The 25,428-nt window shown below is 42.7% G+C and overlaps 2 protein-coding genes across 3 annotated transcripts in view; one reads left to right on the top strand and one right to left on the bottom strand.

Moving 5' to 3' along the window:
• LOC143286722 (26S proteasome non-ATPase regulatory subunit 2-like) overlaps positions 1-5,991 on the bottom strand; it is a 30,331-nt gene extending 24,340 nt beyond the window's left edge. The window contains exons 1-6 of the mRNA XM_076594428.1: positions 5,856-5,991; positions 5,348-5,404; positions 3,882-4,046; positions 2,266-2,387; positions 790-1,014; positions 30-188 (exon numbers count right to left, since the gene is read on the bottom strand). Of these exons, the coding sequence (XP_076450543.1) occupies positions 30-188; positions 790-1,014; positions 2,266-2,387; positions 3,882-4,046; positions 5,348-5,404; positions 5,856-5,963 (836 nt within the window). The 5' untranslated portion in view covers positions 5,964-5,991. The remainder of the gene's footprint in view (positions 1-29; positions 189-789; positions 1,015-2,265; positions 2,388-3,881; positions 4,047-5,347; positions 5,405-5,855) is intronic.
• A 2,612-nt stretch (positions 5,992-8,603) lies between these two features.
• Positions 8,604-25,428, top strand: part of LOC143286721 (osmotic avoidance abnormal protein 3-like) — a 46,664-nt gene continuing 29,839 nt past the window's right edge. Inside the window, exons 1-10 of one of the 2 annotated variants that reach the window (XM_076594426.1) lie at positions 8,604-8,626; positions 10,147-10,383; positions 10,911-11,026; positions 11,667-11,836; positions 13,332-13,565; positions 16,257-16,396; positions 18,429-18,654; positions 20,061-20,152; positions 21,469-21,628; positions 22,912-22,923. In XM_076594426.1, coding sequence (XP_076450541.1) covers positions 10,156-10,383; positions 10,911-11,026; positions 11,667-11,836; positions 13,332-13,565; positions 16,257-16,396; positions 18,429-18,654; positions 20,061-20,152; positions 21,469-21,628; positions 22,912-22,923 — 1,378 coding nt within the window. In that variant the 5' untranslated portion in view covers positions 8,604-8,626; positions 10,147-10,155. The remainder of the gene's footprint in view (positions 8,627-10,146; positions 10,384-10,910; positions 11,027-11,666; positions 11,837-13,331; positions 13,566-16,256; positions 16,397-18,428; positions 18,655-20,060; positions 20,153-21,468; positions 21,629-22,911; positions 22,924-25,428) is intronic. The other variant, XM_076594427.1, reaches the window with a different exon arrangement.

The following is a 25,428-nucleotide window of genomic DNA, read 5'->3' as shown; positions in this document are numbered from 1 at the left end:
ACAGCCTAGTAAAAAGAGCAACCACTCACAGATCTTTGCAGGAGACGAAGATCTCCTCAATCAGCTTCATATCGTTCAGCTGCATGGCGAAGCGCAGGGCCTGGGGGAACTGGTTGAACTTGCGGTACAGGTCCACAGCACAGCGCAGCAGGGCCGTGTTTTCCGGGTCAGGCACGTACGGCACACAGCTGGCAATCACACCAAGTTCACGATGAGAACGCTTGTTCCACAAACTGACAAAGGGAAAGAGCTGCACAGCCTGATCAACTCAATCACACAATGAAAGTTCACAATGAGAACACTCGTTCCACAAAGGGAATACTTGAATTACACTTGCATCACAGCTTGTTTTCTCTTTATGTCACAACAGATTTCTCTGTGTGAAATTCGGGCTGCTCTCCCCAGGGAGAGCAGGTCACTACACTGAGAGCACCACCCTTTCTTTGTGTGTGTGTGGTTTTTTTTGTGTGTTTTTTTCTGCCTGCAATTTAGTTGTTTTCCCACTGACGTGGATTTTTCCCACACAATTTTGCCAATGGAAACAGAATGCACAAAAGGTGGATAGCCAGCCATGTCAAATGGAACTGCAAAAACAACAACAAAAAAACAAACCAACACCTGATCAAAGGGAAACAGAATGCACAAAAGGTGGAAAGCCAGCCATGTCAAATGGAACTGCATATAAAAACAACAAAACACAAAAACAAAAAAACTAACAACTGAACATCAAAGGGAAACAGAAAGCACAACAGGTGAAAAAAAAAAAAAACAGCCACTCGACCTACATACCTGGTGAGGTAGAGACAGACGCGGGGAAAGGCCTGCTCGTCCACATACTCCATGGCCAGGTCGAGGCGCTCAATCTCCATCATGAGGTCGCAGGCCTCAGCCTCGGCGTTGTGGTGCATGTGGTAGGGGATGATCTCCTTCGCCAACTGGGTCAGCTGATCACGCTTCTCCGTCTCCTCCTCCCCAACCTCCTGCCACTCCTGGGCCACCTGCCCTGCCAGGTGTCTGCAGCAGCACACAGGTCATGAACGCTGAGGCATCACGGCTCTGTGCACTGACTGGCTGTATTGTGTTGTGTTGTGTTGTATTGTTTTGTATTGGATTGGATTGTACCGTATTGTATTGTGTGTGTTATACTTAACTGTATTGTTTTTGTATTGTATTGCACTGTATTGTATTGCACTGCAATGTATTGTATCACACTTTGTCACAACAGATTTCTCTGTGTGAAATTCAGGCTGCTCTCTCTCCCAGTGCCACCCCCCTTTTTGTTTCCTTCCTGAAAGTGTTTGATAAAAAAAAAATTTAAAAAGTGATATGGATATTCATATAGTGCCTGTCCTCACTCAGAGCCCAAGCTCACAGCGCTTTACAAACATGGAACTCATTTGTACAACAGCCTGCCTGCCTGGGTGGAGCTGAATGAAAGCTACTTTTAAGCGCCATCAATCGTTTCCTGTGTCTCACACACACACACACACACACATTACCATTAGAGTGGGGGGGGGGGGGGGGGGGGGGGGGGGTTACAACAGATTTTTGCCAGGAATCTCTCTTTTGTTGCCGAAAATATTTGGTAAAAATCCACTTTGTCAGATCAGTACTCCTCAAATGTGTTAAGTCAAAAAGCATCAAAGGAAACCATGAAACCCACTATGGAAACAAAAGCCAATTCATCATGGAACCGACACTTTCAACACACTCACAAGCTGAGCAATCATCTAATCATGTTTTGGGATTTATTCTGACGGACTGGTGTGAGACAAACTGTCTGGAATTCGCTGCCGGTCTCTCTTCAGCACCAACCAACACTCCCTCTGTTCAAATCCTAGCTAAAATCTCATCTGCTCTGTGAGGTGATTTTGTGATTTTTTTTCTCCACTATCAATCTGAGCCATTTCTGATCATGCGTGCTTGTCTGTATGGTCCGAGTGCGGTTAGTTATTTTCATGCATGGCTGTGTGTGAATGGGCAGTTGCTAGCGCACTGAGTCTAAATGAACTTAGAGAAATGTGCTAAACAAATGCCATTCATCATTACTGTTACTGACCTGACATACTCGTAGCCCCAAAATGTGCTGAACAAATGCCATTTATCATTATCATTACTGTGTTACTGACCTGACATACTTGTGGCCCCAAAATGTGCTAAACAAATGCCATTCATCATTATCATTATTGTTACTGACCTGACATACTCGTGGCCCCAAAATGTGCTGAACAAACACCATTTATCATTATCATTATTGTTACTGACCTGACATACTCGTGGCCCCAGGCTCCAATCTCCTCTTTGGACCCCTGCAGTTTGTAGTGCAGGCTGTCCCGCCCCTCACTCACCGTCATGCCCAGCACCGAAATGATGTCCGCACAGAACGCCTGCACACGCCACACATACTGCCTTCAAACATCATTTTCAGTTTCAGTAGCTCAAGGAGGCGTCACTGCGTTCGGACAAATCCATATACGCTACACCACATCTGCCAAGCAGATGCCTGACCAGCAGCGTAACCCAACGCGCTTAGTCAGGCCTTGAGGGGGTAAAAAAAAAGGTGAATAAATAATAGATAAGCTTACATAAATAAATAAATAATAATTATAATATAAAAAAGGTAGCAGTAATAATAATAATAATAATAAAATAATAATAATAATAATAAATAAATAAATAAGACAACAATGATGATAAATAAGCAAAGAAATGTAAAACATGAAGACACACATTCACACATACACCCACACATGCGTAATATCATGTTCAGGTTACATACATATATAGTCATGCCCGACTGCTGTCCTGACTATATTGTATTGTTGTTGTATTGTATTTCTCATTTTGTCACAACAGATTTCTCTGTGTGAAATTCTGGCTGCTCTCCCCAGGGAGAGCGCGTCGCTATACTACAGCACCATCCGATTAAAAAATTTTTTTTCCTGCGTGCAGTTTTTATTTGTTTTTCCTATCGAAGTGGATTTTTCTACAGAATTTTGCCAGGGACAACCCTTTTGTCGCCGTGTGTTACATATCCACTCTCTCAGCAAAAAGGGTTTTAGGACATTCAGCATTGGGATGGTTCCCAAAAACAAATTAGCCCCCTGGACTGCAGAATTAAAAACCAGTGCAATCTTGCCTCTTAGTATGAGAGTCATAGTCCTTCATGACAGACTAAGCTGTAAATGAATTCCCATTTGCAGTAGTTACAATACACTAACAAACGTAACATACACACAAAACATAGCATACACACAAGTACAAACTTATGCAAGTACTAATGCTCTCTCAGAGGTGATATTTGATCATTTCTTTACACACATATAGGATCTAAAACACAGAACTTTTATTTTCAGTTTATCTGGAATACGGAATTACTTCATGTGCCGTGTACGCTTTCATTCATATTCTGACAGCTGAAAATGGAAGGATAAATCAATTAACAGTTAAAATATGTATCAAAAAAATGATTATAAATAAATATAAATGATGGGGAGAGCACTCATTTACTAAACATGTAAAGAAAGTTTCAACTACATATGCAGTATTCATAACAGAATCAATATTCCTAGAATCTACACTAATTGTGTATAACACTTAACAGCTATAAATACTAAATGTCTCACAGAAAGGGAAAGGAAAAAAACATAGGCAAAGCTTGCTATGAAAAGCAGCAGCCACATTTTCCCCTTACGTCATCACCACCATCCTTATCTTCACTTACATCACAGTTAACAGACAACAGATCAAACACCTCTAAAACACTGCTATCATGATTTATCTGCAGAATATCTCACAATCCCTGGTCATAAAATCACCAAACCACCCGTCAACCACCCATTAGACAGCAGTCCACCTGTGAGCGGTCACTGTTAGGTCACCTTAGTCTCCTTGTCAGTGATCTTCTCATGGACTGCCTTGATGGTGTCGTAGTGGGGCCTCAGGAACTTGAGGGGTTTGGGCACTGAAGTCATGGAGGTGGTGGAAGCCCGGATCTGGGTCCTCAGGCTTTCCAGGGCCGCCCGGTACAGCCGCTGGTCAGGCTCCTGAAGCAAACAGTGCCATGTATTGACAAAACAATCTTATATTTATCAATAAACCAACAGTTTTGTTTGTTTTCCGAGTGGGTACTTCTTTCCTTAAAAAAAAAAAAAATCATACAAAAGATCCCAAGATGTTAAAACACAGTTTGCATTATAATATACAAACTTTTTTTTTACTTAACCAGTGATCAAGATAGTGACTGATTTCAAAGCTGATGTCCATCAATGTCGAATCTCTGCTAGATTTAGAGCAAGGTATGAATGTTATGTTATAATGTTGTTGACAACTATTTGTATTTTTACTATTTGTATTTCTTTTTATCACAACAGCTTACTCTGTGTGAAATTTGGGCTGCTCTCCCTAGGGAGATAGCGTCACTACACTACAGCACCACCGATTTTTTTGTACTTTTTCCTGCGTGCAGTTTTATTTGTTCTTCCGATCAAAGTCTGCAGAATTTTGCCAGGAACAACCCTTTTGTTGCCATGGTTTTTTTAACGTGCGCTAAGTGCATGATGTACATGGGACCTTGGTTTATCTTCTCATCCGAATGACTAGCGTCCAGACCACCACTCAAGGTCTAGCGGAGGGGGAGAAAATATCGGCTGCTGAGCCGTGATTTGAACCAGCATGCTCAGATTATCTTGCTTCCTAGGCAGATGCGTTACCTCTAGGCCATCACTCCACTATTGACTAGTTTCAAATATATACACATTTGACAGAAAAAAATACAAACCTGACTCATCAGAACACAATTAATCCGTGATATAGACCTACTGCAGTTTACACAATATCACTGCTCAATGGAATGGATGAAAAAGAGGAAGACAATTGCAACAAACAATACAACTGCAGATTGACAGTACACACACACAAACAAAATTAGAAAGTAAAACAAACAAAATATTAGCAAACACTCACAGTCATACAAACCACAAAGTGTGAACTAGTGCTTTTATTTCAATTGTTACAACAAAACAGACCAGTAAATTTGAGGTCAAAATTAACATCTCCAGACAAAAATACTAAGGTAAACCACAAAGAAAACAATTCACAGTCAACATGTTCTGGAACAAATCACAAAACAGCGGGGAAAAAAACATTAAAAAAAAGTAGTGAGTTATTTCCTGCTTGAAAAAATTTAATTCATTCATCAGCACTATAAACTGCTGTACAGACAGGACAAAGAGGAACCACTGGCCCTGCTAATCTTAGTTAAGCTCAACAGACACAGAGCAACACTGTACAACCATCAAGACTGTTGGCACAGTGTTATCAATTAAAATTCAAATGAGACACATACCTGAAGTCGTTCCACCAACATGGTCAGCTCTTCTTGAAGCTGCTTGTCTTCCTCTGACTGCAACAAATACAATTATAATTTTATCTTGTTGCTTTATTTCCCAACGGTTGTTATAGATGTTATATATATATATATATATATATATATGACTTACGTATTTATCCGAATCACTAATACCAGCTTATTCAGAGTCTGATTCTTTAGTGAGTACTTGCTGCTGCAATTACTTTGTGCCAGACATTATCAGTGCATGCATAATAGTCTTACGAAAATTCACTCATTCAAATCAATGTAAACCAGCAACAATAAATATATATATATTTATAAAACAGTAGATTTTGTATCATATGCTCATCTCTGGATACCAAGTTATGACTTTGTATAATAACTAACAGTTTGGCACGTCGTGACAAAGCGAAATGGGCATTATTCTGCTACTTTCCACCTTTTCTCGTCAGCGAAGTCGTTCATTCAGATTACTTGTTTTGTATTACTGTAATATGCTTACCAGCTCTTGTTCCTTCGTTTCCTCGGCATTTTTCTTTTCCGGTTCTTTATTTCCGTCGGTTTTCTTGTCTTGTTTAGCAGAAGTGTCGCCTTTTGCGTTGTCCGCCATGTTGCTGCTTTGCAAATATTACCGGAAGCGTATTATCGCCATAGCATCTTTTCAACGCAATACACCAAAACAGTATAATTTAGCGCAAAAGGCCGTCATGGCATTGGCTGTATTCAATCGTTTCATGGCGCTAGTAAAGGAGTTTCTTTTGCGAAGGTCATGATCAAACACCATACCTCCCTTGTGGAAGTCTAGGGGGAAGATGAGAACACTGCAATTTGGGGTCATTCAAAAGTCGGCCCGGCGAGAGTAGTACGCCAGTCCACTGAGTCCACACTGTGACGGCCGCGGCGTCAGTCTCAGTGGGACCCGACCACAGACACATATATAATGTAAATATTTATAAATATACATATATCTACATCGTATTCAATGACCTGACCAAGGCCTTCGACCTGGTCAGCAGAAAAGGCCTCTTCACACTGCTACAGAAGATTCCCGTGAGTGGATGGCCCGCCCCTCCCCCGTAGTCCCCCCAAGCTCCTCACCGGCGGTAGTCTGGAGGATGCTCACGTCTTCTCATGAAGACTGACATACAGGGCACCGTCCAGCACGAGTGATCTTCCTCTGACCCATTCCCAATCAAGAGCGGGGTGAAGCAAGGCTGTGTGCTGGTCCCAACACTCTTCGGCGGCGTCTTCTTCTCGCTCAGGGTCAGGCTGCTCAGTGTGTTGTCCTATGCCTCACTGAATCAGTCGGAGGACGGAGTGTATCTCAGTCAATCCACACCAGAAGCGATGGCAGTCTCTTCAACCTGTCCCCGCGGCAGCACAAGTTTTAAGTGTGGCCATCAAAAATACCCTGCCAGTCAGTTGCTTATTCCCAACACTCACACACACACCGTGACTCGGACGCACACACTGACACACACACCGTGACTCGGACACACACAGAGACACAGACACACAGACACACACACACACACACACACACACACACACACACACACACACACACACACACACACACACACACACACTGAAAGAGAGACTCGGAGTCAAGTTGCACTGCATGCACTCTCTGGCCCGCTTCATTTAATACTAAACTGGTCCCTGCAACGAATCTGATCCAGATCCTGGAGGACGTGCATGATCACATTTTTTTTCAGCCTGGAATTTACCCGCCGTCTGTGTTTTTTGTGTGTTTTTTTGGTGTTTTTTTGTTTTTTGTTTGTTTGTTTGGTTTTTTTAGGGGGGGGGGGGGGGGGGGACTGAGGGGGGGCTGTATGTTTGAAGTTTGGAGTGGGACAGAAAGTGGGTTATTCTTCAAGTTCAGTGCGGCCCGGCGTAGGCTGCTGTTCACTGGTTGTGAGTCAGTCGCGGTAACTTGAAGTAGTGGCTTTTTCTGCCGCCCCGTGTACTAGTAAGACTACGATGAGGCGGTGGCCGACCTGAGGTCACCCGGGTCCGGCGATGCTCAGCCTCCGTCAGTTTTCAGTGTTCACGCATGTCAGGCCCCGTGACTCTTTTGCGCAATGTGCTGATGGGCTGGCATGTCAGTGTGCCGGAGGTGGTGGTCCCCCCGAGTCTATTTGTCCAATCATCAGTGTGCTCCAGTGTCATCCGCTGGTCCGCGGCATTTGTCACTGAGTCGCCCGCGGCTGATTCCCGGCGTCAGTCCGGCCGGCAGTTCAGTGTGGCCCACTGAGACGCGGCCGAGTGCCGGCCATGTGCCGCGGCCAACTTGCGGCCGCTGTCGGCGGCACGCCGGTCTCCAGTCCGGCCGGACCTTCTCTTCAGCCAGTAGCCGGCGGCTACAGTAGTTAGGCAAACTTAAACAAATAGAGAAATACCGTGTATTTATATAGCACCGGCTAAATCCTGTGCGGCCGCCAAGACTGACCAGCGGCTTCAGTTTTATATACGGGCAACTTTGACGGCTGCCCCGCGGGCGGCGGCTCAGTGAGGTCCTAAGTCCGAGGCCGGCTGAACTCGCCGGTCACACGGTAGCGCAAACTGACGAACCGGCTTCAGTTTGGGGGGACAACAAAACCTATGATTAAAACTGACTGAAGAGTTAAAGATTTTTAAGCCAAACTTTTCTCGAACTTGAGAGCAGTCGCCAGTGCTGCCCGGCGGGCCAGGGACTGAGGCAACTCAGTCACGGATGGTGATGTCCGCACGGCACGCAGTCGACAGCGCACTGACTGGGCAGACGAATATAAGTTCCTTCAGCTGGAATCAAATATGGTGTTAATATCCAATTACACAAAAATATTTATTTATTTATTAATGGCATCTAACAAAACCGTGAACTAAACAAAAAAAGAAAAGCGACTTTTCGACCATTGCTCTTTTGGGTAAACGTGGAGTGGACTCGAGCCCATGACAAAGGCCCCTGGTAAAAAGACATTCGTGAGAAACTGCTACTGTATCAACACAGAAATTGATGACGTCTTATTGCTTTGTTTTATTTTATATTTTATTCCAGCGCTTATGAAAGCGATGTGAAGAAGAAGTGACAACGTTTCTACAACTGATTAGATAATCGTTAGCTGTCTAAGTGCTACTTTCTATCTTTTATAATAATTTACACCTGACTCTAATGTCGTCATTAGTTTATGTGCAGATCTTTTCTCAAAATTGTGCTTAGTACGAACCAATCAGATTTTCTCTCATCATATTATGTCAACTTCCGGAATCCATGGACGCCTAGTCAAGGAGGTTAGTAATCGGATGCTCTCGTTATATTTTTAACTTTTATTTTCCTTTGTCGATCCTTCTGTTCCAGATTAAATTGTTTCGGAACGCTTATAGAAAGTCGAGTTTGTTATTCACAGACAAGCAGTTTTGAAAAACACACTGAGTATAAAGGCAGAAATGGCAGGTAATCGTTTCAAGGAATACTGGTTTCACAGGAATGGGATGAAACGGCAGCTGCAACAACAACCATATCACAGGTCAAAGATAACAAAAGTAGCAACAACACACCACACACAAACACACACACACGCGGGGCGCGCACACACACACACACACACACACACACACACACACACACACATCCCATACATCTAATATCACTCAAAACAAACAAACACACACACACACACACACACACACACACACACACACCACACCACACCACACCACACCACACCAACACAGTAAACACTTATGTCATTAGTCATACCTGTTCCAGCTGAGGTTTTGTTGTTGTTTTGTTTTTTAACCCATGCAGTTTGTATTCAGTTGTCATCATCTTATATACTCTGTGTATTTGTGAATACATGATTTTCTCAGTCACACTCTCTCACTTTGTGCATTTGTATACATATGTGCTTGTATCTGTGTTTGCAGTTTGTGGTATTGCATGAATGTGCCATTTGTTGGTCTATACAGATTTACAACTTATAGACTTTTGTGAATGACTATGACTCACAAACTAGGAGTTAAGATTGTAGTCTTGGGGGCAAGATGGCTTTTGGTGATCATCCTGGTGCCAGCTGTCCAAAAGTCCTCATGGCTGAAAGATTGGGGATGTGAGCTGGGCAAGACACTCTCCACAATGATCAAATTCCTGCTTATTTATCATCATTGTTATCTTATTTATTTATTATTATTATTTTATTATTATTATTATTACTACTACCTTTTTTATATTATAATTATTATTTATTTATTTATTTATTTATTTGTGTAAGCTTATCTATTATTTATTCACCCTTTTTTTTTTCCTCAAGGCCTGACTAAGCGCGTTGGGTTACGCTGCTGGTCAGGCATCTGCTTGGCAGATGTGGTGTAGCGTATATGGATTTGTCCGAACGCAGTGACGCCTCCTTGAGCTACTGAAACTGAAACTGAAACTGCCCAGAAAATCAGGACAGCGGTTGTCTCCACTGCTCTCCTGCCATAGTTGGATGCGAAAGAGTATCACACAGCTACACAGATGAATGTCTGGCACATGGAGCTCAGTTTTAACTCTTTCCATATGAACGGCGAAAGAGACGACGTTAACAGCATTTCACCCCAATTACCATCATCAAAATTTTGCAAACAGAAGGCTCTTATACTGAAGACGTGAATGTTGACAAAGAATACCACATTTCTGATGACGGAAGCTAAAGTTTGGGTCATTCAGACACCCACTGGACATCCGAGGGGTCTGTGTAGAGGAGAAGAGAGGACTGGCCGTACTGAGTGAGTTGAAGTCTTTTTTTTCTTTCTTTCTTTTTTCCCTCTAGATAAGCAATATGGCGGAGTGTGTAAAAGTAATTGTGCGGTGCCGGCCGATGAACGAGCGGGAGTATGGTCTGAACTGCAAGTGCTGTTTGACGATGGATATGGAGCGGGGCAGCTGCACCATTCAGCACCCAGAGGACCCCAAAGCCCCTCCCAAGATGTTCACCTTTGATGGGTCCTACTACACCGAGTCCACGACTGAGACAATTTACAATGATATTGCCTATCCACTGGTTGAGGTGTGCTGTGCTGTGTGTGTGTGTGTGTGTGTGTGTGTGTGTGTGTGTGTGTGTGTGTGTGTGTGTGTGTGTGTGTGTGTGTCTGTTTTTGTATGTGTATTTATACATGTGTGTGTGTCTGTGTCTGTGTCTCTCTGTGTGTCTGTGTGTGTGTGGAATGACATACTCTCTATTTATCCTTTCATAACAATGGTGTCCAGAAGGCCTAGCGGTTACTCATATGTTTACATTGTCATTCACACCACATGAACAAAGTCTCTTTTAAGACACATAAACTACTTGATTTCCATCATCAATTCTACCCTTGGTCTGTACTTTGTTGTCTTTGATTGAAATAAAAGAAAAAACAAAATGGAACGAAACCCAAACCCTTTTATTTGTGTTATGTTGCATACATGGATACAATTTTGAAAACAATGTTTCGTGATCAAACAGAAACAACAAAAACAAAAAAACAAAAACAAAGACATTTAAAACGGTGTGAGAGTGACAGGATTAACAGCAGACTGTCTGACTACTGTGCACAGGGGGTGACGGAGGGCTATAACGGCACCATCTTTGCCTATGGACAGACTGGATGCGGAAAGTCCTACACCATGCAGGGTGTCACAGAACCAGCAACACAGCGAGGCATCATTCCAAGGTGGTTCTCTCCCTGTTACACACACACACACACACACACACATACACACACACACACACACACACACACACACACATATGCACACACACACACACACACACACACATATGCACACACACACACACACACACACACACACACACACATATGCACACACACACACACACACACACATGAACACACTTGCACACACACACGCACACACACACACATATTCACTAACTCGCACACACATTTTCACTCACACACAATCCCCCTTCCACTTACACACACACACACACACACACACACACACACACACACACACACACACACATACACACACACACACACACACACACACATACACACACACACACACACACACACACACACACACACACACACATACACACACAGAGAGATTATAACGGAGCTGTACTGAACTGTATTTATCTATTATATATATTTATTTATTTTATTTATTTTTTAAAAATTTATTTTTTATTTTTTTTTTTTTTCTCTCAAGGCCTGACTAAGCGGCTTGGGTTACGCTGCTGGTCAGGCATCTGCTTGGCAGATGTGTTGCAGCATGTATGGATTTGACTGAATGCAGTGACGCCTCCTTGATGATACTGATACTGATACTGAACTGATTCAGAGCCTTTGATCACATCTTCGAGACTGTGGGGGTGACGGACAACTGTAGATTTTTGATCCATGCTTCCTATCTGGAGATCTACAACGAAGACATTCGGGATTTGCTGGGCAAAGACATCAAAGCCAAACTGGACCTGAAAGAACATCCTGAGAAAGGCGTCTACGTGTGTGGTCAGTGTGATTCTGTTGGCTCATGTTTTTGGTTTTTGTTTTTTGTTTTGTTCAGTTGTTCTGTTGTATGCAGTGTCATCTTTTGCTGCTGTTGTTTTCAGTTTGGTTTGTGAATATTCTGTGCTTTTTGTGTGTGTGTGTGTGTGAAGTATTGGTAGCAGTCATCGTGGCAGTATTGGGAACAGTTATGATTGTAATCGTCAACTTTTTAAGACATGCCACCTTATCGGCTGCAGGTGTTAGGGCAGCTTGTGTCCAGATGCTCATTGAAGCTGATGCCCTGAAAAAGAAGAAAGCAAGTAAAGATACAGTAGGTAGTTTATAGTCTATTGTACAGGCAATACATTTTAGCAAGGTGCTCGATGCTCATTTCGCTAACAAGGCAACTTGAGTTTTTCAGTATGGTGATGGTGACTCGTCTTTTTCAAAACCTGTCAGTAAATACTCTGTTTCCTTCCTCTTCAACACTGCGCCATGCCTGTCAGCTTACTTTGCATGTATGTGGAATGAAAGAAAGGGGGTGTGGTCATGAGTGGTTCATGTGAAACCTTTTCTTTCCTGTAAAGCCCCCTGATATCATGCACTCAGCCGAAAATGGAGTATCACTGCCCACGATGCAGGGGGTGAAAACGGGCATACACATGAAAGCCCATCTGTGTGAATGAGTGAACGTGGGAGCCACAGCCCACGAATTCGGATGAGACGATAAACCGAGGTCCTGTGTGCAGCATGCACTTAGCGCACGTAAAAGAACCCATGACAACAAAAGGATTGTTCCTGGCGAAATTCTGTAGAAAAATCCACTTCGATAGGAAAAACAAAGAAAACTACATGCAGGAAAAAAAAAGAAAAAAAAAAAAGGGTGGCGCTGTAGTGTAGCGACGTTCTCTCCCTGGGGAGAGCAGCCCGAATTTCACACAGAGAAATCTGTTGTGATAAAAAGAAATACAAATACAAAGTAATGATAATGATAATGATAATGATAATGATAATGACAATGATCAGAAGACGAAGAAGGAGAAGAAGAGTACTGGTAGTCATTATTACAAATATTATTACTATTATTGTTATGCCTGTTGTTGTTCTTGGTTTGTCATTGTTGTTGTTGTTATCATTATTATTATCATTCTTCTTCTTCATCTTCTTCTTATCATTATTATCATCATCATCATCATCATCATTATTCTTATTCTTATTGTTCTCTTATATTTCTTCTTTTTCTCCTTCTTCTTCTTAGTAGTTGTAGTAGTAGTAGTAGTCTCTTCTTATTCTTGTTATGATTAATACTATTATTATTATTATTATTACTCTTCCTCTTCTTCTTCTTCTTGTTCTTATTCTTGTTATTATTGTTAGTATTATTACTCTTTTTCTTCTTCTTATTGTTGTTGTTATTAGCATCATCATTATTATTATTATTACTCTTCTTATTGTCATTGTCATCATCATCATCATCATCATCATAATCATCATCATTATCCCGTTGACACGACAGGGCTGTCGATGCACCCGGTGCACAGCGTGCGGGACTGCGCGGTCATCATGGAGCGGGGGTGGAAGCACCGCGCCACGGGGTCCACGCTGATGAACGCCGAGTCCAGCCGCAGTCACTCCATCTTCACCATCTTCATGGAGATGAGCACCCTGGACGAGGCCGGGGAAGAACACATCCGGGCGGGCAAGCTGAACCTCGTGGACCTGGCTGGCAGCGAACGCCAGGCGAAAACAGGTCAGTGGTGAAGTGGAAGAGGTGTGTTATGATTGTGATGGTGTTTTATTTTATTTTATTTTTTTAAATTTTTTTTTTTTTTGCAGCCCCATCAGTTTCAGTGGCATTACTCCCAAGCCGCTCATTCCGATTCCCTTATACACGGCCACACCCAGGTCCGTGCCAGTGCTGGCAGTCTACAGGGAACCATGGAAGTTAGGTTGCCAGCAGGCCACACACCAGAGGAGACCCTGCACTGCTGCTGAGTCACTTCGGTGGTGTTCAGTAATGCCTGCTCTGATTTAGCGTACTTAGGACACCACCAATTAAGCCCCCAACTAACGACAATAATGGTGGAGCCAGACTGAGTGGGCGTCTCCCCTAGAGTGGAGACTGCCTGTCTGCTGATGTTGTCTTCACCTGCAGTGTAGGAGTTTCTGATGGTATTTAAACAAACAAAATTACCGTAACGTTTGGTCTATAAGCCGCGACTTTTTCTCCCAGCTTCAACCTCTGCAGCTTACACAATGAAGCGGCTTATTTGAGGATTTTAACGATGCCGGGAGTGTCACGTTCTTGTCTATTCTTAGCTGCCCTTCAGCTCACCAAAATCATGATTTCTGTTCATGAATTTTTGGATGAGCTTCAGGTTAGTGTGCTAACTGTTCACGTTTTAAAAATCAAATCCACACACATTAAAGCCTTCAGATCAGCATTCAGTTCTACTCTGTTCAATTGCACACCCTCATCATGCCGAAAATGCGACGTAGTGCCTACGATACAGCTTTCACATTGAAGGTGATCGACCTAGTAGACGACAGTGCAAGCGACAAACCAGCAGTGACCTCCACCTTGCGTTCATGTTCATCAAGTGAAAGCGAGGCTGAAGTCAGTGACAAGATGGCAGAGGAAGCTGTGCTGGTTCTCTTCAGCTCAGACACTGAAGACGAAGATTTCAGTGGATTCAGTGAGCAGGACAACATTTAATAAATGTGACTGTCCCTAAATTATGGATCTTATTTTCATTGTGTTTATTTATTTATTATTTTTTTGTGGCCCTAGCAGTATTTTTGCTTGCTTTTCTTTGTGTTGTTTCTGCTTGTGTTTATTTCATAACCTACATCTTTTCTGTAGTATCGGTATGTACTCCGGTACTGGTAATAAGTGCGGCTTATAAGCCAGTGTGGCTTATGTGTGTATGAAGTTCAATTAAAAAAAAAAATTTAGTGGGTGCGGCTTATATACCAGTGCGCTCAATAGACTAAACTTTACGGTAATAGCGTAAGCTATGTAGAGTGGTGGCCTTGTGGTGATTTGTCTGCCTTGGAAAGGAGAGAATCTAAGAGCACAGGTTTGAACCCCACAGTGGCCATTAGTTTCTCTCCCCCCCCACCCCCCTTTCCATTACACCTTGAGTGGTGGTCTGGAGGGTCTAGATATGTGACCCCGGTACACTTGGTAATAAAGGCATATTCTATTCTGTTATTCTATTCTACCAAAGTGGGGTTGGGTGGGATGGTGGCTACCATTTTCGACAGACCTATGATAATTCATATCTATGACAAACACACACACACACACACACACACACACACACACACACACATCTATCTGTCTATCTATCTATCTAGATACACACACACACACACACACACACACACACACACACACACACACACACACACACATACATACATACATTGTCAGTTCTTTCGTAAAAAATATGATCGGCGGATGGGCCATATGTTTTCCCACATAATAAGTCTACAGATGTAGATCAAAGGCCTGACCTTTGCAGAACGATTCCATCACTGGAACAGCAGTAATGGACTTAGTCAAGATGGTTTCCTTTGATGGACGTCTCAGCTACAAATACCAGTAAGCATTCTGGTTAAATCAGCACCCCCTTTGAAATGAAGTCCAGTGTGTAGCATGCACTTAGCACATGTAAAAGAACCCACAGCAACAAAAGTGTCCCTGGCAAAATTCTGTAGAGAAATCCACTGTGATAGGAAAACAGACATGCTTGCAGGCAGAAAAGAGAGAGAGAGAGAGAGAGAGAGAGAGAGAAAGGGTGGTGTTGTACGGTAGCAACGCACCGTCCCAGGAGATAGCAGCCTGAATTTCACACAGAAAAATCTGTTGGGACAGACAGAACTGTGTAGACTTTTTGTTGTTACCATCTGGATAGCAGTTGCACAAGGTATTAAAGCAAACAAAATTAATAGCATTGATATATGGGCCTGTTTTCATCACCAGCAGAGAATATGTAAAAACTGGCAGATGGGACCTCAACATTGTAAACTTTTGCAGGGGTGGGGGGTGAGGGGGGGGGGGTGTTGGGAGCGGGTGGGGGACGTAGTTTTCAACTTCAAGAGAAAAAAAAAAGTAAATGTTTATATCGTATGCCTGTGTGTTAAGGAAAACGGCACAAATATTATCATGTTTTATGATGTTTTACCTGTGTTTTGAGGAAAAAGGTAAAAAGAATGATTGTGAAAAGGATACAAATATTATCATGTTTTATATGATGTTTTACCTATGTCATGAAGAAAATGGTAAAAAAATAATTATATGTTTTATGTGCTCAGGAACAACAGGTGACCGCCTGCATGACACAAATATTATCACGTTTTATCTGATGTTTTACCTATACCTTGAGCAAAAAAGTAAAAAAAAAATTAATAAAAAGATTATGTTTTATGTGCTCAGGAGCAACAGGTGACCGGCTGAAAGAAGCGACAAAGATCAACCTGTCGCTGTCGGCCCTGGGCAATGTGATCTCAGCCCTGGTGGATGGAAGGTCCAAGCACATCCCCTACCGTGACTCCAAACTCACTCGACTGCTTCAGGTAGTGGACGTGCAGTGGCTTAAATGAACTGGACATAAATTTAGGAATGATGTTTTTAGACGGGCGCAATAGCCGAATGGTTAAAGCATCGGACTTTCAATCTGAGGGTCCTGGGTTTGAATCTCGGTAACGGCGCCTGGTGGGTTAAAGGGTGGAGATTTTTCCGATCTCCCAGGTCAACACATGTGCAGACCTGCTTGTGCCTGAACCGCATTTGTGTGCATATGCAAGCAGAAGATCAAATATGCACATGAAAGATCCTGTAATCTGTGTCAGCATTCAGTGGGTTATGGAAACAAGAACATACACAGCATGCACACCCCTGAAAACGGAGTATGGCTGCCTACATGGTGGGTTAAAAACGGCCATACACATAAAAGCCCTATAGTGTATGTATGGGTGAACATGGGAGTTGCAGCCCAAGAAAGAAAGAAGAAGAAGTTTTCTGATTCTGCTGAATACAGTGACAGAAAGAAATTAGTCTCCTGTTGCAGATTCTATTGCAGTAGTTCTCACATGCTGAAGAGTGTGATGTGGATTGGGTCATGTCCTGTGTGATGTTCATTTTCTCTTTGTCATGTGAGAAGGTTGCCCAGGACATAGTCCTTTGCAGGATTGAAATGGTTAATATATCAGTATCAGTAGCTCAAGGAGGCATCACTGCGTTCGGTCAAATCCATATACGCTACACCACATCTGCCAAGCAGATGCCTGACCAGCAGCGTAACCCAACGCGCTTAGTCAGGCCTTGAGAAAAAAAAATCAATTAAAAAAAAAAAAAATATATATATATATATATATTTAAAAAAAAAAAAATATATATATAAAAAAATGTTTCCCATCAATATATTGCAGTACAGTTGTTTAGATAAGATTGTCAGATATGATTGTTTGATTGTTTAAGGACTTAAATTCAATCTAATCTTTCAGGCTTCTGGATTGCCAGAAAATCTATGGCCAGACATTTGTGTCACAATATCAGAGAACCAAAACAAATTCAGACATAACCTTAGGCACATGACTGACACAGTTTCATTGTAATTATTGTTTTACTGCCTTGTCACAACATCCTTCAGTTTCAGTTTCTCAAGGAGGCGTCACTGTGTTCAGACAAACCCATATACACTACACCACATCTGCTACACAGATGCCTGGCAGCAGCATAACCCGATGTGGTAGTCAGCTCTTGAGTGCTTGTATATATGTTTGTGTGTCTGTCACAGGGGATTTCCAATGCAGAATTTTGCCAGAGGACAACACTTGTGTTGCCATGGGTTCTTTTTGAGTGCGACATGTGTGTGCTGCATGTGGAACTTTGGTTTATCAGTCTTTTCCACACAGACTAGATGCTCACTTTGATTTTCTAGTCAGACTTGGGAGGGAAAGCAAGGCCAGGAATCTTCTTCTTCTTCTTCTGCGTTCGTGGGCTGCAACTCCTATGTTCACTCGTATGCACACGAGTGGGCTTTTACGTGTATGACCGTTTTTACCCCGCCATGTAGGCAGCCATACTCCGTTTTCGTGGGTGTGCATGCTGGGTATGTTCTTGTTTCCATAACCCACTGAATGCTGACATGGATTACGGGATCTTTAACGTGCGTATTTGATCTTCTGCTTGCATATACACACAAAGGGGGTTCAGGCACTAGCAGGTCTGCACAATATGTTGACCTGGGAAATCGTAAAAATCTCCACTCTTCACCCACCAGGCGCCGTCACTGTGATTCGAACCCGGGACCCTCAGATTGACAGTCCAACGCTTTAACCACTCGGCTATTGCGCCCGTCAAGACCAGGATTCAATCCTGGATGCTCATGGACACTGTGTTGGCAATATTCTGCCACCTTGTTTGTTAAAAAAAAAAAAAAAAGCACTTGTATAAGGTAAATGTTAAAAAATGTTCATTAACAAAACAAAACAAAACAGAAAAATTCTGCCACCTTCCTGTTTAAGCCTGACATGTTTGGAATAACACTCTGAATATGACGACCAGCCTGACATGCTATGACCTTGACCCCCCCGCGCCCCCCAGGACTCCCTGGGCGGCAACACCAAGACGATGATGGTGGCCTGCGTGACCTCCGCGGACAACAACTACGAGGAGACGCTGAGCACGCTGCGCTACGCCAACCGCGCCAAGAACATCAAGAACAAGCCCAAGATCAACGAGGATCCCAAGGACGCCCTGCTGCGCCAGTACCAGGAGGAGATCCAGAAGCTGAAGGCCATGCTCCTGGGCCAGATCCCCATCCCTCAAGGTGGGTTTCTTTCAGGGGGGCGTCCTACGGTCTGTAGTCAGGGCTGGGGGGTGGGGTGGGGGTCGGGGGGGAGGGGAGGGGGGGTCCTTGCCTGCAACCAACCTCGCTCAGTTTCAGTTTCAGTGTCAGTAGCTCAAGGAGGCGTCACTGCGTTCGGACAAATCCATACACGCTACACCACATCTGTGAAGCAGATGCCTGACCAGCAGCGTAACCCAACGCGCTTAGTCAGGCTTTGAGAAAAAAAGAAAAAAAAAGAAAAGAAAAAAAAGTGAATAAATAATAGATAAGCGTGCACATATTTTGACCTGGGAGATTGTAAAAATCTCCACCCTTTTACCCACCAGGCGCCGTCACCGTGATTCGAACCCGGGACCCTCAGATTGACAGTCCAACGCTTTAACCACTCGGCTGTTGCGCCCGTCAGTGTTATGTAGCAGTCTGCTTTGGCTTTATTTTTTTGGAGTGTGTCTCCCCTCGACCTAACATATGGTTGTCTGCGATAATCTGTATGGAGGTGTGTATGGAGGGGTCATTGCTGTATGACTCATGATTCCAGCATATGCTCCTGTTTTTTGTTGTGTTTTTTTTCCTTCGTTTTTTACTGGTGTGTATCTGAACTGTGTTTTAAAAATCCTTTGTAGGTTTTACAACAATGTAATGGTAGTAATGAAGACAGAGATAATACGGTCTGTTACTTCTCTCTCATAAGGAGCGCATTGTTTGTCGCGCTCACTTGGTCATTCATCCATTTGTCATTCACCTGATTGTGTTCTTACACATATTTGTACACACACACACACACACACACACACACACACACACACACACACACACACACACATGCACACACACACACACACACATGCACACACACACACACACACACACATACACACACACATGCACACACACACACACACACACACGCACACACACACACACACACATGCACACACACACACACACACACACGCACACACACACACACACACACACACACACACACACACACACACACACACACACACACACACACACACAAGTATGCATGCACATGCACTTACACACACAGATACAGATACTCATTATTATTATTATTATTATTATTATACAGCACCTATCCTTGGTCAGAGACCAAGCTTAAAATGCTTAACAGTTATTTGCACAACAGTCTGTCTACTTTAGTAAAGGCGATAGAGAGCCACCTTTAGGCGCTTATCAATTTTGTCTACTGTGTTAATTCAGTAAAGCTTCAGTCACACACACACACACACACACACACACACACACACGAAAATAAAATAAAACGTCATTTGCAGCAATTATGAGAAGGTAAAATCATTTACACAGAGCTACTAACAATGTGACGCTGTTAAGCATGCAAACCAACACCTGATGCACAGAGGCTGCAGTGAATGTGAGCAGCAGGCATGCAGTGAAAGACGTGGCTGAAACGCGGGGCAAACTGGAGGAGGAGAAAGAACGTTTGCGGCAGGTGAGTCAGTTTCCATTTAAGGTAGCGCTAGGCGTAGATTTGGGGGTATTTTTGTTTCTCAACTTCTAAGTAAAGTATCACTCTGAAATTTGGCACAAAGAGAGAAGACATCAAAGGTATGCCACACACCAGTTTCTAATTAAATAGCTTGACTAGAATTAAAGTTATGAATATTTTTAATGTTCTGAAGGGTAGCTCCATTTCGTGCTCCAGATCTCATAGAAGCTGCCTCTCTGAGAAGTGTCTGATATAACAGAGTTTCACTTCAGTGACCAGAGAGTGCAATAAACACATGAAAGCTTTGGTAAAAAATTTATAATGTTCACTCACCACTCAATCAAAAAAGGCGTTTTTTCACTCGCAATGACAGTTCACATCTCACACATGTAGCAGGTAAAGTAATTGAGATAGAATGTCCCTGATTGTCTTATTGCACTCAGCAGCCATTTTTACATTAGTACACAAAATTTGGTGTCATTATGCTGATGGGAAGTGTGTGTGTTTTGTTGCACAAATATGCATGTCCACGAAAAATGAACGTTTTGAGAAAATTGTGTTTGAAGTTTGGTCTTGTCTCTCCTGGTAGACCAAGGCACAAAACAGGTAAATTTATACACAGATATTTTTTTTCAGGTGTCTGTTCATAACACAAAAATAAAACAAAAACAAAAAACAAAAAAGAAAGCTGTTTTGGTGTTCAGAACAGTCCTGCCCCATACAACTCTCCTTCTCGTTCACGCCGCTCTTGACATTCTCGAAGCCGGATTGTCTCAATTTTTTGCCTCCTTCCTTTCTCTTTGCCTGATGTTTTTCTTGCTGCTGAGTGCACTCTGGAAAAAAAAAATTGGTATGTGTTTGTGCATACATGTATGGGAGAAGAAGAGAAAGGTGAGAGAGAGAGAGAGAGAGAGAGAGAGTGTGTGTGTGTGTGAGAGAGACTGACTTTTTTTTTTGGGTGGGGGGGGGGAATGTACACACACACACACACACACACACACACACACACACACACACACACACACACACACACACACACTCACATTATAAACATCCACACACTCCATCACACATGTAAATCACACGCTGAGCTTGACTTTACAAATGTGGGTATGTCTTTACAAATGTAATATAAATGTGGGTGTGTCTTTACAAATGTGGGTGTGTCTTTTACAAACATGGGATGTGTCTTTACAAATACGGATGCACCTTTGCAAATGTGGTTGTGTGTCTTTACAAACGTGAGGGGGGACATCTTTGCAAAACATGGGTGTATAGCTGGCTGGTTTGTTTTTTTTTGTTTTTTTTTGCCGCCCCAGGAGTACGAAGACAGGATGCAGGCCATGAAGGCGGAGATGGAGGCTGAGAGAAGCAACCGTGGGAGGCTGCAGGCGGACATGGACAAACTGAGAGCGTTCTATGACACCAAGCTGAACAGCGTCAATGGGCAGCTGGCTCATCTGCCCCCCACCTCTGCAGGTCAGCACAGAAAACGGCGGCGGCACACATGCGCAGGCGTGTGCACTTCATATATGCGACACACATACATGTGCACACCCTCACAGACACACACACACACACAGACACAGAGACATACACGCACGCATGCATACACACACACACACACACACACACACACACATGGGTGCGCACACAACCACACACGCTCGCTCACACACACACATCACACACACACACACACACACACACACACACACACACACACTTGACCACACCTGTGCTTATTTGTTTATTGCACACACACATCACACACATACACACACACACACACACACACACACACACACACACACACACACACACACATTGCATTTCTTTTTATTTACTTATTTTCTTTTTATTCATTTGGCTAGACATGTGCTTATTTGTTTATTGTACACACACACACACACACACACACACACACACACACACACACACACACATACACACACATTGTTGCATTTCTTTTTATTTACTTGGCTAAGCCTGTGCTTATGAATTTGTTTGTTGTATGATGAAGGAAAACCTTGCAAAGTTAATCCCAGTCTTTGAAGCATTGATGAGAAATAAAGTGGTGTTCTTTTTTTTTTCTTTCTTTTTTTAATTTTTTTTTTTTTTTATGAATCAGTGGATGATGTTGACAAATAGATTTGCTTTCTGTGGTTAACCCTTTGAGCCCTGAGTTCCTGAGCAATTTTAACCCTTCTGGTATTTAATGTGTCACGGCAGATATAAAAAGAGTGCCCTGACCACCGCTTTACCGGTGGTAGAGAAAAATGACATAATGCCTAGCCACCGGTTGAGCGGTGCGTAAACACTTGTGTCGTGTTTTGCTATTGGTTGACTTATATTGAAATCGATCTTTTTTATCCAAAGCACATGCACAAAACACAGTGAAAAGGCGCGGCCATGTTGGTACTACATTCGCTGACGTCAGAATATTACGTTTTTTTCTGATTGGCTCTTCAATATAAGTCAAACAATAGCAAAACACGACACAGGTGTTTACGCACCGCTCAACCGGTGGCTAGGCATTATGTCATTTTTCTCTACCACCGGTAAAGCGGTGGTCAGGGCTCAAAGGGTTAAGGTATTTACAGTAACGGTGCTTTTGTGCTTTGGTCCAACATGAATGTTTTTATTTGTGTTGATTTTTTTTTTTTTTTTTTTTTTAGAAAGGGGTTGGTGTCAGTGGTGATATAACTAATGACTTCATTTCTATTATGTTTGTTTTTTTTTCTGTCTGTTTGTGATTTTAGTGCTGTCGGCAGGTAAAGATTTCCTGTTGTTTTTCTTCCTTGGAATGGTGTGCATCACTGACCTGTGTTTGTGTGGTCACTTTTACGTCTGTAGTACATGTGTGTGTGCTCACTTGATTCTTTAGTAGATGTGTGTGTGTGTGTGTGTGTGTGTGTGTGTGTGATCACTTTATAATTTAGAATATGCGTGGTCACTTAATTCTTTAGTACAATTGTTATGGTCACTTAATTCTTTAGTACAATTGTTATGGTCACTTAATTCTTTAGTACAATTGTTATGGTCACTTAATTCTTCAGTACAATTGTTATGATTGTGTGTGGTCACTTAATCCTTTAGAACAATTGTGTGTGGTCACTTAATTCTTTAATATGTGTGTGTTTGGTCATTTAATTCTTTGTGTATGTGTGGTCACTTAATTCTTTGTGTGTGTGTGTGTGTTGTCTCCTAATTCTTTAGTACTTGTGTGTGGTCACTTATTTTTTTAGTATGTGTGTGTGTGTGTGTGTGTGGTCATGTAATTCTTTAGTATATATGTGTGGTCACTTAATTCTTTTGTACAATTGTTATGGTCACTTAATTCTTTCGTATGTTTGTGTGTGGTCACTTAATTCTTTAGTACACGTGTGTGGTCATTTAATCCTTTAGAACAATTGTGTGTGGTCACTTAATTCTTTAGTGCATGTGTGTGTGTGTGGTCACTTAATTCTTTAACATATATGTGTGTGATTATTGAACATGTGTGTGTGTGGTCAATTAATTCTTTAGAACATGTGTGTCGTCACATAATTCTTTAACATATATGTGTGTGATTATTGAACATGTGTGTGTGGTGGCTGAACACAAACTAGGGCAAAGGCATTTCACCTGAAGCAGAAGTCAGCAAAGTGGCCAGCATTTACCGTTAAGCGGGTGGGGGAGGGGGAGGGGGGGGGGGGGGGGGGGGGTGGGGGGCAGTGTTTCACTTTTAAAGGGAGGGAGGGAATTAAGAGTCAGCAGTGTTTCACTTTAAGGGGTTAAGAGTCAGCAGTGTTTCACTTCAACCCTTTCATCAGTTTAGAGTACAAAATTCCCTCGTGGTATAAACACAGAAAAGATAGTGGCTAAGAATAGCTGGAGGGGGGCGGGGGGGTGCTGGTTTTTTTTGTTTTTTTTTTCTCATCAGCACTTTACAGTTGATGAATTTTCTTGCATTTATATTGGGAAAGAATGTATGTGTTCAATAATATTGAGTTCCTTTGTGTTGTGTTTGTGCACTGATAACAGAATTTATCGGCATTTCTCGTTGTGAAATTCTCTGTGCTGCCTTAGTTCTGTGCTTCCTGGAGTGGCAGTCACTTGTTCGGAAAGTACCTTTGTGGCTTTCTCTGTGTGTGTGTGTGTGTGTGTGTGTGTGTGTGTGTGTGTGTGTGTGTGTGTGTGTGTGTTGTTGTTGTTGTTGTTTTCCTTCAGTGGGAATGTGTGTGTGTGTGCGTGTGTGTGTGTGTGTGTGTGTTGTTGTTGTTGTTCTTGTTGTTGTTGTTTTCCTTCAGTGGGAATGTGTGTGTGTGTGTGTGTGTGTGTGTGTGTGTGTGTGTGTGTTGTTGTTGTTGTTGTTTTCCTTCAGTGGGAATGTGTGTGTGTGTGTGTGTGTGTGTGTGTGTGTGTGTGTGTGTGTTGTTGTTGTTGTTGTTGTTGTTGTTTGTATGTCTGTGTTTTTTCCTTCAGTGTGAATGTGTGTTTGTGTGTGTTGTTGTTGTTGTTGTTGTTGTTGTGTGTATGTCTGTGTGTTTTTTCCTTCAGTGTGAATGTGTGTTTGTGTGTGTTGTTGTTGTTGTTGTTGTTGTGTGTGTGTTTTTTCTTCATTGTGAATGTGTGTGTGTGTGTGTGTGTGTGTGTGTGTGTGTGTGTGTGTGTTTCTTCAGTGTGAATATCCTGACCTGCTTTATCTCTGTGTGGCTTTGCTGTTGGTTGTTTGGTTATGCAGTGGCTTGGCATCTGTTATCTGTGTGTGTGTGTGTGTGTGTGTGTGTGTGTGTGTGTGTGTGTGTGTGTCTGTGTCTGTGTCTGTGTGTGTGTGTGTTTTTCTTCAGTGTGAACATCCTGACCTGCATTCTCTCTGTGTGGCTTTGCTGTTGGTTGTTTGGTTATGCAGTGGCTTGGCTTCTGTTATGTGTGTGTGTGTGTGTGTGTGTGTGTGTGTGTGTGTTGGTTATTTAATTTCTTCAAGATTTTCTATGTTGCTGATCTGTCTGTGTAACACAGTGCCCCATGTAACTCCCAGGTGTTGCAGTGAAGATATAAAAAACAACAACTGACATCTGCTTCTCTCTCAGCCTTCAAAGAAAACATTTCATCGCTAATCGTAAATACTTGGTGAACAGATTCCCCCCCCCCCCCCAAGCCCCCCCCCCCCATTTTTTTTTGTCCCCACATGGCAAACAGATGCCTTGTGTGTTAATGAAGACCTGACAGCAGCCTGCAATGATCAGGTTGCTTTATAACAACATCGTGGAGCGATGGCCTAGAGGTAACACATC

Source organism: Babylonia areolata, chromosome 10 (genome assembly GCF_041734735.1).
Source record: "Babylonia areolata isolate BAREFJ2019XMU chromosome 10, ASM4173473v1, whole genome shotgun sequence".
In the NCBI taxonomy this organism is placed as follows: Eukaryota; Metazoa; Mollusca; class Gastropoda; order Neogastropoda; family Buccinidae; genus Babylonia; species Babylonia areolata.
The sequence above is the reverse complement of the archived record's forward strand: the minus strand, read 5'-3'. Positions and strand labels throughout refer to the sequence as shown.